Raw genomic sequence first — 16644 nt, 5'->3', positions numbered from 1 at the left:
GCTTTTATAGGAGAAACAAAAAGAGGTGAAAGATTTATTTTAGTTACTGAAGTCAATGGCTGTTTCCGTTCTCAGTGTATATTCAAGAAAAATTGCCAAGTAAATATTTGTTTTTAGATTTTTTTTAAGTGCAAAGGTTAGAATGTTTTATGGAAACCTTCATCCCTAAGTGATTGAATGTGGAGAGAATTGAATTCTGAGATAAAAACAGGTAGTAAAGAAGCAAATGCTACAGAAATGGAAGTATTTACTGTCTTTGTTCTATCAAAACGCGTATGTGATACAAGTATGCGACTTGCTTTCTTTTTGAACCAGCAATTTATTGTAGTTTGGAAATCCTCTAAGACTTCCTGATTCCTTGCCAAATCTATAATTCATTCAATTTATGTCCCTATTCTTATAACAGAGCTTGCTCAGGGATATAAATCTCTCCTTTTTTAGAGGGTGAGAAAGACTCTCATGATTATGTTTTGGTAAGCAGAATAATAGGGCCTCAATTTAAATGTAAGAGCAATAAAAATCAGATACCCTTAGATACCCTTGTTTTCAGGCAGTGTTTCTAATGATAATCCTTTATCATTAGAAATGAAGATAATTCAGATAATCCTTTTCAGCAAGAAATCCTTAATCCCATATAAGCAACAACATTTTTACAAACGATATGATTCACCACCAGCCTATGCGAATACACATCCATTAGTGCAGCTATTGCTAGATGCTGTTTCTGTTGTTCTCATTTCTTGAGTATATGAATGTTTAGACACAGTCAAATGAAAGGATGTGTGATGAAATTGGAACATTTAGAACTTGCTTGGAAGTGAATTTTAGACTGTTTCATGTCAAGATGCATTTCTCCCATTTTCTTGCTTTATTCTCTCTAACTGTTAGATATTATCAGCTTTTCCAGTCTTGGGATTAATGTGAGCTTTAGATGTTTTTAAGGGGAGGGGTGAGGAAGAAAGATAGACATTTTAGAAGATTAAGTTCTGAATACTGTCATTAAAATTGAAGAATTTCTGTACTAGGTACACAAAACAAAGAAATACCAGTACAAGAAAAGAAAATGTCAGAAGCATCTTGTTGGTGATCAAATCCAGGTACTTAAGAGACGGTCACTGACAAAACTGATAAAGTTTGATGATTTTTGCATCTTATTTACTTGGAAGAAAGAAAAAGTTACTAGTTTAGCATGCTGTCAGACTTCACAAACCATTCTCTCTTACTCTCTGTCAAGCATGAATTTCAAAGTGCTAAAAATATATTCTTCCTGCGTGTTCTTATGGCACATTTCCCAAGAATTATTTAGTTATTTTAAAAAACAAAGTAAAACAAAAAACAAACACAAAACCCAACACATTTTGTGTTTTTGTGAGGGGATATTAAAAAAAAAATAAATTACAAGGAATCTGTTTTGGTGGGTATTTTGAGAGCAAATGAACTGAAGTGCACTCGTGAACTATTCTCATTCCTTTAACTATTTGTTTGATCTCTATTTTTGTAATCAGTTTAATGAAAGTAAATATAGAAATCACTAGTATCATCTCATTCTTTAAGATATTTGAGTTTTTGAGAAATTAATCAAATACAGGATTAACCAAAGCACTTAGTGTAGGACATAAACACTTCTTCATGCTGCCCTGCTTCCATTAGTTGTCAGCTCTAAGGAGTCAAGCTGGCATTTACATGTTTCCTTGTGAACACATGGGTACAAGCTTTTTAGTAGAAATTTTGCATCATAATAGCTAAACTTCAACTGGCTGAGTGTGCCTAAGAGCCATGTGTCTCAGCAGTCTTAAACCCTCCCAGTGTGCGGGAAAATAAGTTATTCCCTGAAAATTTCCAATAATGCAGGCACATCTGAAGGAACTGTACCCAGAGGTGAATAATGGGCTGCTGTCACCAAATGAGCCGAAAAACTGTGCTTGGCATTGTCGTCACTGTTGGCAGAAAAGGAAAAACAAATGCATCACTAAAGAACATCATGCAATTTTAGAGTTGGCCATTGTAATTATTTTGCGCTCTCACTGCATGTGAAATGAAAAAAATTACATTTTAAAGAGAGAATGCAATTCAGATCTAATTAAGTTGCAATATATATAAGAATAAAAATCACCCTAAAGACAACTAAGTATTGAATGTTTATAGTAAGGGATAATAGATGTTCCTAAATTACCTTTGTGTCAACAGAAACCTGACATTGCTTGATAAGATTGTGTTCAAAATGTAGTCTCAAGAGATTAGCAGATTAGTCCTGGATGACGGGCACAGAAGAAAACAAATTAATGCAAATGTGGAGTGCAACTGCTCGCTGAAATAAAGCTTGTGTAGAGGAGTGTGAGGCATTGTGGTTTACGTTCAAATTCCCACTCCCTCTGATTTAGACAGGTTTTTACAACCCCCTTCATTCTAAGTCAGACAGGTAATTTTACCCTAAAAGATGCTTTCAAATGTCAGGACAATGCCCCTGGCTCAAACACTCATTTCACGTAACACTGAAAAAGTTTTAGTTTCCTTCCAGCGTAGAACATCAACAACAAAACCCTCACATTTCAAAATGTGTTGTGAAAAACGTCCTCATACAGAACCCTGTTGAGGGTGAAAGCAATTTCTTGCTAAAATATTAGGCACAACAAGGGCCTTACCGTTTTAATTATCCTTTTATTTATTGAGACGTGGTTTTCTTTAAGAGGATTTAGAGAAGGGATGGTGAACCTCTGCACATGAATCTCTTGTCCGCTGAAGCACGTTGTGTGACTAGCAGGACTGCATTGTCAGAGGCCGTCTGGTGACCTGCACCTGGAGAAACAAATGCTGCCCACCCATCTCCACTTGCAGCACCTGTGGGTGGTGGAAGAGGGCTGCCTCCTGCCCATGACCTGTGCAGAAATGCCCTGGCTTCAGCCTGCTGGATGTGATGTCTGTGTCCTGCCACTGCTATCTAAAGGTTCTGCCTCAGGGTTTTGATGGTCGGGAGGGCTGGCAGCTCCGAGATATTAACACTGGCCTCTGTAATTTATCTCGAATGACGAACAAACGAAATACAGAAGTTGAAACAAACTATGCACTCACCACTAGCTTCCAATTTTTAACACCAGAACTACTTCTAATTAGTATAATACTTCAGGTAAATCTAGTTTCCATCTAGTTTCCATCACCTGGAAAGATGGAAAGATTGCAGCAATTTGTGGGGGCTGGCTTTTGTTTCTCTCTCTGTCGCTCTCATTTTTGTTGTTGTTGTTGTTGTTTTTTTTGGAACTGTTTTGACACTTATTTTCCTACCTGAGTGATTTTACAACCATTGAGATGCTACCTGATTTTTCACACTGGGGCTGTTGTAAGTTTTTGAAGTTTCTGGGGGATTTTGACTGAAGGCTTCCTGACTAGTTACTGTTGCTGCTGACATATTTTTTTCCAAATGTGAAACTGTTGCAATTAGTCTTTGGTAAGATATGGGTGTGTGTTAGGATTCCCAGATGTTGCACAATAATTTTGTTTTACATCTCCAAAATAATGAGGCCAAAAGCAGAAGCACCTCTGGCCCTGAGCAGAACATTCCTGCTTTTTACCTTGTTTTCCTCTTGTGCAAAATGTAGCTTGGCCAAACATATGACAAAGAAAATATTTACTTTAGTGGAATTACTCTGATTAATACTGGTGTGGCAGAAGACTATTGGGTTAAAGAACCCCTGTGGGCCAGACTGCACAGCTGTTTGGAGCAAGAAACTGCCTTAAAGTCTAAGCCATATAAATTGCTTTATTGCTGTAATAAAGGTCCTTGTTATGACACAGGCTGGAATTCTCTAAAGTGCAGAACTGGTATTTCAAATCCATCCCACAGTGATATGGGTTCAGCATTGTGCACAAATTAATTGTCGCTTATTTATATTCTGTAGCCACGATCCAGGAAGTTTTGTAGTAATTCAGAAGCATCTTGAATCCCAAGTTGTCTGTTGACCTCAGCGCTGGCAGTTTCAACATATTCTTTCCAGTTCAGCAGTAGACTGTAAATCAGCAAAACTCTGGCAGTTTGCCAGGTTCTGTGCTGATATACGTGTACCTCAGAGGAGTCATTTGAAAATTTATTTTTGACAAAATTATACTGGCCAAAGTCCTGAGCAATCTGACCTCATAGTTGACCTGGCTTTGAGCAGGAACCAGGACTAGAGACCTCCTAAAGCCCCTTTGACCTGAATTATTCTGAATCTAAATGGAAGGCGTATGTATTCCAACTTCAAATTTATTTGGATTTATTGTCAATCAATTCTTCCACACAATGGGACTGCAGGAATTCAGGTTTAGGAAATTCTTCCATTTGTGTCTGCTCTACAGTTGAGAGTCTCATGGAGGAACAGAAACCGGAGTGGTTGCATAAGTGGACCTGAGGACTGATTTCCACTCCCCTTGACAGCAGAAATATTTATTTCACTGAACAGTGTAATTGCATTTTCCTTTAGTCTTTCGTTGCTGCTTTTGACATGGATAATCTTAGTTTTGAATCAGAAAAGTGGACCCTTTCAAACCCATTGGCATTTTCTACTTTGTTCTGTCATTTGCAGTTTTGATCTCTGTGTCTTTATAGATAAAAGCAGTGCATATGAGCTATGCTCATAAAGTAGCCATCCACTGGGACCTGTAACCAGGTAATGACATCTCCTGCCCATCTGCATCCCCTCTAGGTATAAATATTTTGGTCAGAGGTTATAGGTAGAGACCGTAGCATTCAGATGCTCCCTTTATCTCTCCAAAGACCAGCACTTCAGAACTGGGCCTGACTACCTCATAATAAAAATAAAAATAAAAATAAAACAGGTCACAAATCAGAATTTCCCCTTTCAAACTACACAGGAAAAGACCTGACAGATGTGTAGTTTTTCTTACTTGAAAAGTATCTTCTGTTCTTATTTTGGCCTTATTTGTATGACCAGTTCTTAACATGTACAGGCAATTTAGTAAGCACTTCTGTCATGGAAGTGGTGGTCTAATTCTAGCATGGGTTGCCCAGAGAGGTAGAGTTGCTGTCCATGCAGATGTTCACAGCCCAACAGGATGCAGTCTTGGGCAACCTGCTCAAGGGGTTCCTTCCAACCTCAACTATTCTGTGATTCTCCAAAATGATTTATTTTATTTTTTTTTTTCAACAGGAGAGCTGTGATTCTTGTATTGGATTGTATTTATACTGTTAATAATCCTAACTTGAATGATTTCAACATTTTTTCACTATACATATCATCCCTAAGGATTTTAATCACAGTATAATGTCCTGCTATTGATTTTCACTCTATTCCTGTTGACCCCCATGGCAGAATATGGCTCTGGAGAGATCAATCAGTATTATACTCAAGTCTCTTAACACCTAATTTCCTACACAACTGAACTTCAGCACTTGTAAAATTTACTGCCTGGTGACCATTTTAAAGGGGCATTTTGAATTTTTAAACTCTCCCTCAGCAGCTGGGGGCTACTTTGAAATGAACTACATTGTGCAAGTGGGAGCTCTGTTGTATGTATACTGAAATACGAACAGCATTTAGCATATGGATACAGTGAATCATTCAAATTATGACTGAAAAAAAAACAAGGAATCTATTAAAATTTAATATTGCACTGGCATGCGGAAAAGTCAGCACTTCTACCTAGAAATTTCTTTTAATCTGTTTGATAGACCGCTGAGTCATTGGTTCACAACTGAAGTTCAACAGCAATAACTGGTTTCATTTTAAATTCCTATAGTTTAGTAATCACCTAGTTGATCATTCGATTATAGAAAATGTTTATAGGAAATAACCACCAGGTAGAAACATCTGCATAAAATGTTTGTCTCCAATGTGCCTATGTCTCCTTTGCAAAATGCAGGATATATATTGGTCCAAGCAATTCCACTCTTGCTAATGACCAAAATCACAGCTCCATCTGAATTTTAATTCACCTTTAGTTTTGTGAGCTCCTTCTTTCATGGATCAGAACATTTGCTGTTTTAACTAGTTTTAAAATGTCTGAGGTGCAAGTCAGAGTCATGTCGCAGCAATATACAGTAGCTAAGCAGTACTGAAATGTAAGTTGATGTAAGTATTATTTCTGCAAAGAGTGCAGCTCCTGTACTCTTACTAAAAGGGTGTTTTTCATATCCCTCAGGAAACGAGCATCGTCATTCCAAGGGTTAACTTCTTGACTATCAAGACTCATTAAGCGTTTCTCTAGTATGGAGCTGATTGTATACATGTCTGTGCTGAAGAATTTAAAATCATATAAAAATATGTATGGTAGAGGTAATGAACATCCTTTATGACTCTTCTCTTAACTTCTAATCCTTCAGACAGTTCAGCAGAAAGACTGTTATTTCTGCTGGTTTTTTTTTTTTTTTTTCCTAAGAGAGGTTCAGGATTTTGTTTTTATAGTATGTTTTTCTTTGATACTTACTAAAAACTGGGACAGAAAAATGGGCTTTCTTTGGGAATGCCTCTTGTAATGCCCAGTTAGGCTCTTGGGCACAGAAAGTACTTGGGATAATGTACAAGTCCTGTGCCCATGTGTGGCACAGTCCACAGAGCCACCGGCTTGCTTCTTGGTTTTGGTCTGCTGTTTAGGTGCGATACACAATGACTTTGATTTCAGACTCAGGAAATAGGGAGCTGGAAGCTCTGCTAAAGCTGGGTGTGAACACCAAATGGCAGCAGCAGCTGGCCACCTTGTTTGCCCTGGCTGGCATCAGATGCAGGCTTGGATGGACTGCTGTCAGGGAGACTTGAAGCAGAGCCATGTTATTGTTAAAGGATGCTGCCAATGGTGACAAGCTGTGCAAGTTTTGGTCACTCTGAAAGAATATCACTTAGGCCCTTAGGAGTCCCACAGATCCTCTGCATATGGGAGCAGTCAATAACTGGCATCTGGTTTTCAAGAGAGGAAGACCAACATTATGGCCCCCTGCCAAAACCTGGTGCCAATTTGACAAATTGCATGGTTATTTCAGAGTTTCTGCCACACCGCAAATGAATCTCCTTCTGGAGGCTGGCCATGGCAAATTCCTGAGGCTGTCCATACATCATCTTAATGCTGTGAAGTCTGTTGTGAGGCTGTACAGCGAGGAGTGGTTGTTCAATTAGTGGTGTCTTTGTGCAAGGCTTGCACACACTGCATGTCATGGCTCCAACAAGCAATGCTTTTGCTTATTTTAATTATTATTTATTTATTTATTATTTATTATTATTATTATTATTTTTATCTATGTACTTTATATCTTTCTGTGTTGCTGTTTACTGTAGTAAACATGTAAACCCCATTGTCAAACCCAGCAGGCGCATGTGATAATCTGCATAATTTCGAACCTCAGCATTTGCTCATCTGCCAGCACTGTTGGTGGCTTATCTGCTGTTGCCATGATGTCTATAGCCTTGATCTGAAAACAGTGATACCAGTGGAATGTTCTGGTGGGTCCTCAGTTCACTGCTAATGACCAGCAAATGTGCTGCAGGGTGCCTCAAGTAGCAGGGTGTTTGCCCACAGAATCAGCGGGATGTGCACACTCTGGAGCTTATGTGAGATCTGTTGTATGGGTAGCAAGGAGCCTTCTTAGCCCAAGTATGGGATGACAACAGAAACTTTGAAAGTAGTGGGACAAGATGGTACTGGAGATGGGACTAAAAACTCACCATTGGCCAACTTCTAGTGCTTAAAATAAATGCAGTCTTGAAAGCAGACAAAACTGGTTTTAAGGGTAAAAAAGAACAAGTGTCTGATGTATGTGAAACACACCGTATCTGGTGAATTTGGACATAAGGCAGACTTTAGAACAATAAAGAAACAACAAGGTGTAAAGACTAGTTAGAAAATACAAAAATAGCCCTGAGTGGACTGTAGGCTGGGGAGGAAGAAACCATCAAAGCAGTATCACACCTCATGCAAAAAGGATAGCCCCCGGCACACTCCTCTCACCCGCCACATCAGCATCACATCACCACCACCATCATGCTCCTCCCTGTGAAGACCTGGGACACTGAAGTCTCACCATGTGGACTGACTGACGCTGGGACCCGAAGGGGCAGTGAAAGGCTGAAATGGGTAGATTGCAGAAAGATTCTGTTTTGATTATACAAAAAATATCTGTTTTGACTTGGCAGAATTTGAACTATAAATGTTAGTGTCACATTTTGACTGAACAGATAACTCTTTGATTAGACCGTTAAAGCTTTTAAAAAAAACAACACCTAACATAAAGTGTGACTTTGCCTTTAAAGAGGATTCCTTGTTTTACTTGGAAGATGTTGAGTACAGAATGAATCAGCAGCAGGCACGCACGCGTGTGCACACACATACACTGTTCCTTCCTTGTCCGGTGTAACAATGCTGTAGGTATTTTCATTCCCATCCTGCGTTTTGGGGCACTGTGCAGGGAGGAGCTGTTATATCCATGAGATACATGGCATAGAACGGCATAGACTGAAATCAGTCATAACATATTTTCCCACCCTTTATTTTCTAGGGTGATCTGTGTATGAACAAAATCTTCAGAGACAAAATATTCTGCTTACGACTATGCATCTGCTGTCTCAAAGGGCTCAAGAGGAAACGTTTGGCTCTTTTGTGATTATAGTATTTTTCTCTGATAATTTCTGTAACATACTAGCTGGCCTCCTACATCAGCTCCTGAATGGCAACTGACAGCATTTTTTTCATGAAAAGAAATTTTTAATGGGCTGTACCATAAATAGCTGGAACTTGCTGTCCTATGTGGAAAATACAGGATGTGAGTCATTATCAACAGTAGGAGACCTTAGATCCTCTGTGGCTGTACATATCTTCTGTGGCCATATCAAGGACTGCATTTAATCTGAGAAGCACATGTTCATTCCAGATAGCTACAGGAGACAACTTGGCTCCCACTGGCATGTTTTGTAGTATCTGTTCTCTAGTAAAACCTACTCTATTCTTTAAAGAAACTCCAGTTCATTTTCCAACCACTCAGTTTCTAGTACCTTAAAGTGATAGTGAGGAAAATTCAATAATAGTAATTGCTGAATTACAATAGCATTTACTGAATTACTGGCTTGTCTTTGGGACAAGAGACAGAAGCATGGACTTCGGTTCTTTCCGGAGTTTCTGATGTCCCCTGTTCTTCCAGAGGGATCATATTTGTCATAGATGTGATATCTTTAAAGATCTTAACTAAGCTAATATTTTTTAACAGTCAAAAATAAATTAATTTTTACTATGAAAATTTCTGCAAATCTTTAATTATTTCTAACATTTTTAAGAATACACTTCAAAAACAGTATCTTATATATTTCTCCTCCTTTTCCATTTCCAAGAATTTCATATGACTTTTGAAATTCTTGAATAAATTTTGAAGTGCTTTACAGTTCACTCTTTCACAGATAAAGAAGATAAGGATACAAACAGTATCATTGATTTCGATGTAGGGATGAATGGGAGAGTGCAACAGCAATACCCTCCAGACTTCTTGATCCCCATGACTGTGCTTTAATCAGACACTGTTCTTCTGGGTACTTTAGCAGCAAACTGTTAAGCATTCTTAAACTAGGGAGACCCTATTGCTGGAAACCAGGGCTGAACAAAATTTTTAATGGTTCACATATGGCAGCTTGATTCCCAAATCTTCTTCTGAAGTTAAAAAAAATAAATGTTTGGCACAAGTTGAGACAATGATAATGGCAGCAAAGTCACATTTCAGGTGGTCAGCAGGAACTTCAATTGTGCTTTGAAGGCTAGGTAAAGTCTGCTTGAAATCTCTTCCACTTTTACTACTGCAGAATGCTATACTGTGCTATGTTAAGTTACGTTATTACAAAAAACACCAGCAGCAAGTTTTAGATAACATATGACAATGCAGGTATGTGTTTCCCAGGATGCTAGCCAGCTACTAGGCAATAAAATTAAGCTGGTTTTATGCATATTCTGTTTGTTTCTATTTCTTTTATGAAAAAAAAGCGAGATCTTTATAGAAAATGGTTGAAGCACTGAATGAAGGCTTTGGGCCACCTGTCCCTGTTAGCCTGCTACTTAAATAAGCTTTTTTACAAGCATGTTCCATTAAGATCAAATCTCTGTGTCCCTTTGTTTGTCCCAGGCCAGAAAGACTTAATGAGAATGAAAGACTGAAACAAACCTAGTAGCTGTAAACTTGAAGAGTTACCTGGAATTTTCTCAGCAAGGTTGCTATGTCTGAGCACCATTAACTATAGATCTTTCTTCCCATCCAACTGTGCATATTGCATTTTTGAAATTAGCCTCCACAAGGAAATGATGGACTACTTAATTGCAATTTAGGCTTCAGCTTTGCAACTGTAGATACAGAGAAAGTCCATTTCCTGAAGAAATAAGTGGAGAGAACTTTAATTATTTCTAATGACTCTTTCAACATTGAAAGTGAATAATTCTGTTTTTCTTAACAGAATTGCTGATATGGATGGAGATCTTTATATATTTTTTTCCACATGTTATAAATATGCATTTATGAATAAATGCATAAAAACAATGGAGAGATGATTTGAGTCAAGTTTTACTTAGATTTTTAAAATATCTACCATAGAAATCACTAGTTTGGATTTGTCCCCATGGAAGAAAGGCAGGAGAAGGCTCAGAAATGTGGCTGGCTCTCCAATAATGCTGATGTATTTTTGGGCATCAAACATTATTAATTAAATATAAAGTAGAAACAATACTTTTAATTCAAATGTTGTTACTCAGAAACTTTTCAAAGTAGAAGAATTGTGTGGTTGGCAATATTTAGTCTTATTTTAAATTATCATACACACATTGCCTGTTAGATGTTGATTTTAGGCTGTGAGATGTCAGACTGGTACCATGAGGGTTTGTTTTCATATAAGAAAACCCATTGCTTTACAGCTGTAACATTGTACCATCAAAGGAACTAATGCATACAAGTACCAGTTTTGTGCATCAGGAACAAGGTGAAAATGGCATATGACAATTCTGACATTCCTTGAGAAGTAGTTTGGACTTGCTGGAAAATATACGATGTTTTTAGTGCCATGGACCAGTAGAAATTCTAAGCTGAATTTTCCTTCTGTACTGTGAAATCATCATCTGTAGCTGAACTTATTTAAATGCTAATGCTTACTTAGATCGTGATGCTTTTATCAGTAACTGCATAAGCTGTTTGCATATCCTGCAAATAGCTTCTGAACTTTATGGTACACTAAGTCATACTGGAACTCCTGTTTAGCTGATTTCTGTGGCTGTGACAAGTCATGATGTGGAGATTTTGACTGTGGAATTATAAAAATCTTTATCATGCTTACAGTAGGGTAACCATACCTTGACTGGAAGGACATACCCATCTACAAAGCATCCACAATGAGCTGCAGCTGAGATTCTGATCTAGAAGCCTGATCTATCAGGCCCCAGTTTCCAGATACTTTCCATTCCATAGAAGCTACACCTTCAGCTCCTATTTCAAGCGTATATATTGCTTGAAATATATATATCCTTATATATATCCTATAAGTCAAGCGTATATATTGCTCTGCTAAAGCTGCAGATTAACCTGCTGCTGGGGAGGCTGGTGCAGTTACTCAAGTGGGACTCTAGATGTTTGGACTCTAAGATTAAATAGACAAAACTTGTAGAGCTGCTTATAACATCAGTAAGTAAGTAAATAGGACAGGGCTGATGGGTCCTGGACTAACCTTGAACATTCAGATGTCAGACCAGAAAGAGGATGGGTGGCTATATGCTTTGTATTTTTAGATGTCAGCTTGGGGCTGATTTATAGTAGCTTTCCAGTCTCAAGAGCAAACTGCTTATGGTCTCTCAGTATGTACAAAGGCAGCTCAGAGAGGCTTTCAGCACAGAAAATGTGAGGTCAGATTAAAGGATTGATGTAAATCTGCACTCTGAAGTCCCTCTTCTATCTGAGATTTCTGACTCTAAAAGATGAAGTACATAATACTGAAACTCGGCTGTTGCTGCTGAGTATAAGAAGCTGTTGCCTTTTCTCTGTCTTAATTTTCTACTTTTGTTAAAACAGTTAAGATGTGAGAGTTTACAGGTTTCTGGCATTGCTCACCAGCATTTAATAAGCATTTTTGCTTTTCTAGCAAAATACCTCTTTATATTTAATGGATAAGAAGCTATCTGCAACAGAGCAGGTGTGACAAAACCTTTTTTCATCTCCTGAATTTTTACTGATTACCAGTTACAGCTGTGTAAAAGTTAAGAAGTGAACCATAATTTAGATAAGGCCAGCTAATATCCGGGCTTGCTTGGCAGCAAAATGTTCTAAACACCTCACTTCGATGAGGGGACTAGCCAGCAGGTTAAGGTGTGTGTTGCTTCTGTGTGCATCGCTCTGTATTTTCCCTGTTTTGTGGCAGTCAGAGAAGCTGACTCACGGCTCAAGCAGTAGCAGCTCATGATACACTGTTCACCAAGTGGCAGTCCCAAATTTCATATATGCTTTCCTCCCATCTGGTAAGTGGATGAGTCATTTATGACTCAATTTTCTCTGCTCAGCTTAAGAACGATTCCTAATGAGTCAGACAGAATGTTTTCAGGGACTCCTGCTGTTGGAGAGCACTTCACCTCTACCGCTCCCATCTTCTCATCTCTCCCATACTGTGGGCTGTGGTCTAACTTCCAGAGCAGAATCCTTCTACACTAAATTCAGGATTGGTGAAATTGCTGCTTTAGTGAGCCATTTTTGATGTAAGTATGACTTTCAGCTTTGCCTTTAGTATTGCCAGGCATTTTGATACAGGGGCAGGACCTCCCTTTCTGGTGGCTTTGTGCACCACTGCCAAGAGACCTTCATGCTGCCTCTGCAGCATGGGTACAGGGTTGCTTTCAGATGGGGACATTCAGATGGTCACAGGTCTGTTCTTTCCTTTCTTGTGCACAATGATTAGAGGGTTGGCCTGGGTTACTTTACTACATTGGTAGACTAGATCTGTCTTGATTCTAGACAGATCTTTGTACGTTGGCTCTGTGTATGAAGTGGAAGTTCAATACTGGTCCTAGTCATAGACAACTGTGCTCTAAGCCAAGAGAGTGTGGGGAAGGACAGGTGCCGAGCTGCAGGCAGGCTCCTGGCTGTCACTGGCAGGCTGTTGATCACAGGTAGGCCTCTGGGAAATGGGTAGGAATGCCATGTTTGTAATAATAAAAACTGGGCAAAGTGGTCTGCTAGTACAGAGAGCAGCAGTCTGCATTTGTGCAGAGTGATTCAATAATATTCTTAAAATTGCTAGTAAAATCTATCGGTGACAATTAAGTGATAAAGGGATGGCAGAGAACTTTTGTTGAACTTATTTTTATGTATATATGTACTTTCTTGATATACTGCAGCTAAAAATATATGTAAGTGTACTCTTTCCGTAGAGAAAAATGCAGATAATACAACCAAGAGATACAAATAGCAGCTTGTCTCTCACTGTTTTCCCAGACATATGGCCAGTCCTATAGATGTGCCCCTTATGTAAGAGAGATCTTGTGCCACGCTTTATTGCTGCATGACAGTTCACTGGAAAAGCAGTCTGAGAACCGCTAATTGAAAGAAACCTCAAGTTTATTCCATGTTTGAATCCGAAAGATTTTTATTTCAAAATCATTCCATTAATAATCAAAGCTTGTATATTGGAAATTGAAAATCTTTGGACCGTATCTCCTTTTACTTATCTTTCTATTTAATTAAAATTAAATAGCTGGTTCTCCCCAGTTCATTCTTTTGCCCCTAAAGCTATTTCTAGTACTATGTTCTCACTAATTACTAAAATCACAACTAAATAGCATCCATTCCTGATGGTTCCTTGATAGTATAAGGATTCACCACCAGAAGCAGCATTTACTCTACAATCTATATCTGAAATTAAATGTCTCATAATAATGTCATTTTCTGCTTGACTTTATTCTCTGTTAGCTGAGATTTTCTAATTGGAGATTAAAGATAATGTGGTTATTGCCCCCAGACGAAATGAATACTTTTCTTCAATTTTTAGTAAGGTTGATAATGTAGTATGTGGAGGCAAAACCAGGATGGTTAACAGAAATGACTGAATGAAAATGAGTATTACTAAATCTGGAAGGAAAACTGAAACATTTCAATATGCTCATCTGAAAGGGATCAAATTATTTGCTTTCTTTCTAGACATCTGATAGCCGTGGAAAGTGAAAGGATTTTTATTTACCTTTGTTGACACCTGAAGACTGGAGAGTGATGTTTATAATAACTGAGTTTGAAGAAAGGGAGCAAAACAAACTATAGGCCCTTTGTTATCAAAATTAAAAAGAAAAAAAAAAAAAAGGAGAGACTAAACAAAACAACAACACACATAAAAAAAAGCCCTACCAAGCTCTTTTAAAGAAAAACAATAATCTCTGAGGACAATCAGATATGGAAAAGTGAGACAAAAAAGGGGCAAAATGAAAGGACAACTAATCAGGGTTGAGTAAGGTTACCAGGTCAGACCCCCAAAAACAGCCTGCTGCCTGATTTTAGGCATTGCTTTTATTAACAGTCATAGTGTAAAAGGTAGGCATGTACTGATTTCAGTTTATTCATGACACAAAGTCAGGAGGTACAAAATAGTATGGATGATCATAAACATACTGCATAAAAGCAATTGTATGACCTCGTAAAACAAAGTAATAGCAATAGGAAATTTAATAATGAAGAAGGTAATGTTGTGCTTCTATGGATTAACAATTCTTTTAGAAACTGGAGGGCTCTCAGCTGGAAGTGGTGCTGAAGGTGAAGGCTGTTAGTTGCCTATGAGGTACAAGAGACATGTAACCTTGAAAAAAGCAAACGTTCCCAGGAGTGCATCAGCTGAGGTCATTCCAGCAAAGATGGGCACGTACTTACGCTGTGGAACAAGGTGCTGGGTTATCTTAACTGCTTCAGCACAATGAATCCTTGCTACTCAAAGCAAACAAACAAACAAACAAAAAGTATGCAAAGTATTAACTTTTCAATTCCTTGTGCTAAACAATGTATATGAATTACATACTTGCATAATTGTCTCTCAGTCACATTAGAATATCCTTACTAGTGTCTAGTCTTTTGTGGATGGAAAATCTGGTCTTCAGAACTGACTAAGAATAGCTGTCTTCTCTTATGAAGTGATCTGCAAATAGTACAAATGGATAAAAATGGCCTCTGAACTGTTATTCCTATTTTATTTAAATGAGAACAAAATAGCAGAAGACAATTTCACTTCTGCATATTCTTCTTTTTTCAACACTTATATTTCCAATAGCACAAGCTGCCATGTAAAAACACATATGTAAAATAAACATTTGGAGAGTGTTCAGCAACAGGCTAGATAAAGAACTTTTTCCTCGTGTCCGATCTGACCCTCCCCTGGCACAGCTCTGTGCCGTTCCCCCATGTCCTGCCATCGGTTCCCAGGGAGCAGAGACTGTCACCTCCCTCTTTGAAGCTGCAGAGAGCGGTGAGGTCACTTCTCAGCCTCCTCTTCTCTGGACTGGACAACCCCAGGGTCCTCAGCCTCTCCTCATAGGACATGCCCTCCAGCCCTTCTACCAGCTTTGTTGCTCTCCTTAAGGGTGCTTTCAAGTACCTGCACATCCTTTGTATATTGTGAGCCCAGAACTGCACACAGTATTCAAGGTGAGGCTGCACCAGCAGTAATACAATGGGAGAACAACCTCTTTTGACCAGCTGGCTGTGCTGGTCTCAAAGATGTGGTTTGCCCTCTTGGCTGCCAGGGTATGCTGCTGGCTCGTGTGGAGCCTGCTGCTGACCAGCACCCCCAGGTCCCTTTCTGCAGGGCTGCTCCTCAGCCACTTGTCTCCCAGTCTGTGCCTGTGCCTGGCATTGCTTCCTCCCAGGTGCAAGACCTGGTGTTTTCATTTGTTGAACTTCATGATATTGCTGATTGCCCAGTACTCCAAGTAATGTCAGCTATTCTCCAACGGATAGTGGATGTGAAATACATAGGTGAGGTTTAATTAAATGAGATTATTCTTGAAACTGTTGTAACAGATCTGATTTTTACCTTGAAGTGTTAAGCAAGTACCTTTGTAGTTGTCTTCATCTGGTGCTTCTGTGCTTATTTATGCAGAAGGTTTGTGCTGGGATACTTCAGGCAATGAACCACTCAGGATTTTTTTAGATGTATTAGGCCCAGAGATCCTTCCACATTTGACTAGAAGTGTCAAAGTAAGTTTCTCTATGATACTTTGACCTGGTGTCTTACAGCATTTTAAAACTGTTTACATGTCTGGAAACTTAGATTGAAAAAACAAAGAAACAAACCCACAAAACCACTGTCCCAATTCATTTTTTTACACTTTGACATTTCACATAAATTTTTCCAATCATCTTTGTAAAGTTAGCTGTTATCCATTTCCTTTGACAATTAGCAGTAAGCTGGGCATTATCAACAGAGATTTCCTTCTGAATGTAGAGAAATTCTTCTGCAAGGTATTATTTCTGCCTTTGTCCTCTTTCCAAACCTATAAGCATATACTCAGCTCAGTACAGAAAAGACAGATGGAATAATAAATCATAGGATAATAATTCCCGGTTTGCTGGTCAGCCCTTGCTTTAAAAGTTGTGTTTGAATTTATTGCTCCATCGTGCCAAAATAAAAGGGTGAAGTTTTTTCCCTTTCCTTCCTTCCTTCCTTCCTTCCTTCCTTCCTTCCT

The 16644-nt window shown here is 38.6% G+C and overlaps 1 protein-coding gene across 2 annotated transcripts in view; it reads left to right on the top strand.

The window, feature by feature from the left end:
- The window catches only part of PDE1A (phosphodiesterase 1A), a 209032-nt gene that overhangs the window by 15031 nt on the left and 177357 nt on the right, over window positions 1–16644 (top strand). Inside the window, exon 1 of one of the 2 annotated variants that reach the window (XM_035331262.1) lies at window positions 12531–12681. The exons of the other annotated variant lie outside the window; for it this stretch is intronic. Within the exon in view, the coding sequence (XP_035187153.1) occupies window positions 12680–12681 (2 nt within the window). The 5' untranslated portion in view covers window positions 12531–12679. Of the gene's footprint in view, window positions 1–12530; window positions 12682–16644 lie in introns of those variants that run through there. 2 annotated transcript variants of the gene reach the window in all.

Source organism: Oxyura jamaicensis, chromosome 7 (genome assembly GCF_011077185.1).
Source record: "Oxyura jamaicensis isolate SHBP4307 breed ruddy duck chromosome 7, BPBGC_Ojam_1.0, whole genome shotgun sequence".
Classification (NCBI taxonomy): domain Eukaryota; kingdom Metazoa; phylum Chordata; class Aves; order Anseriformes; family Anatidae; genus Oxyura; species Oxyura jamaicensis.
This window is presented reverse-complemented; position numbering and strand designations above follow the sequence as displayed.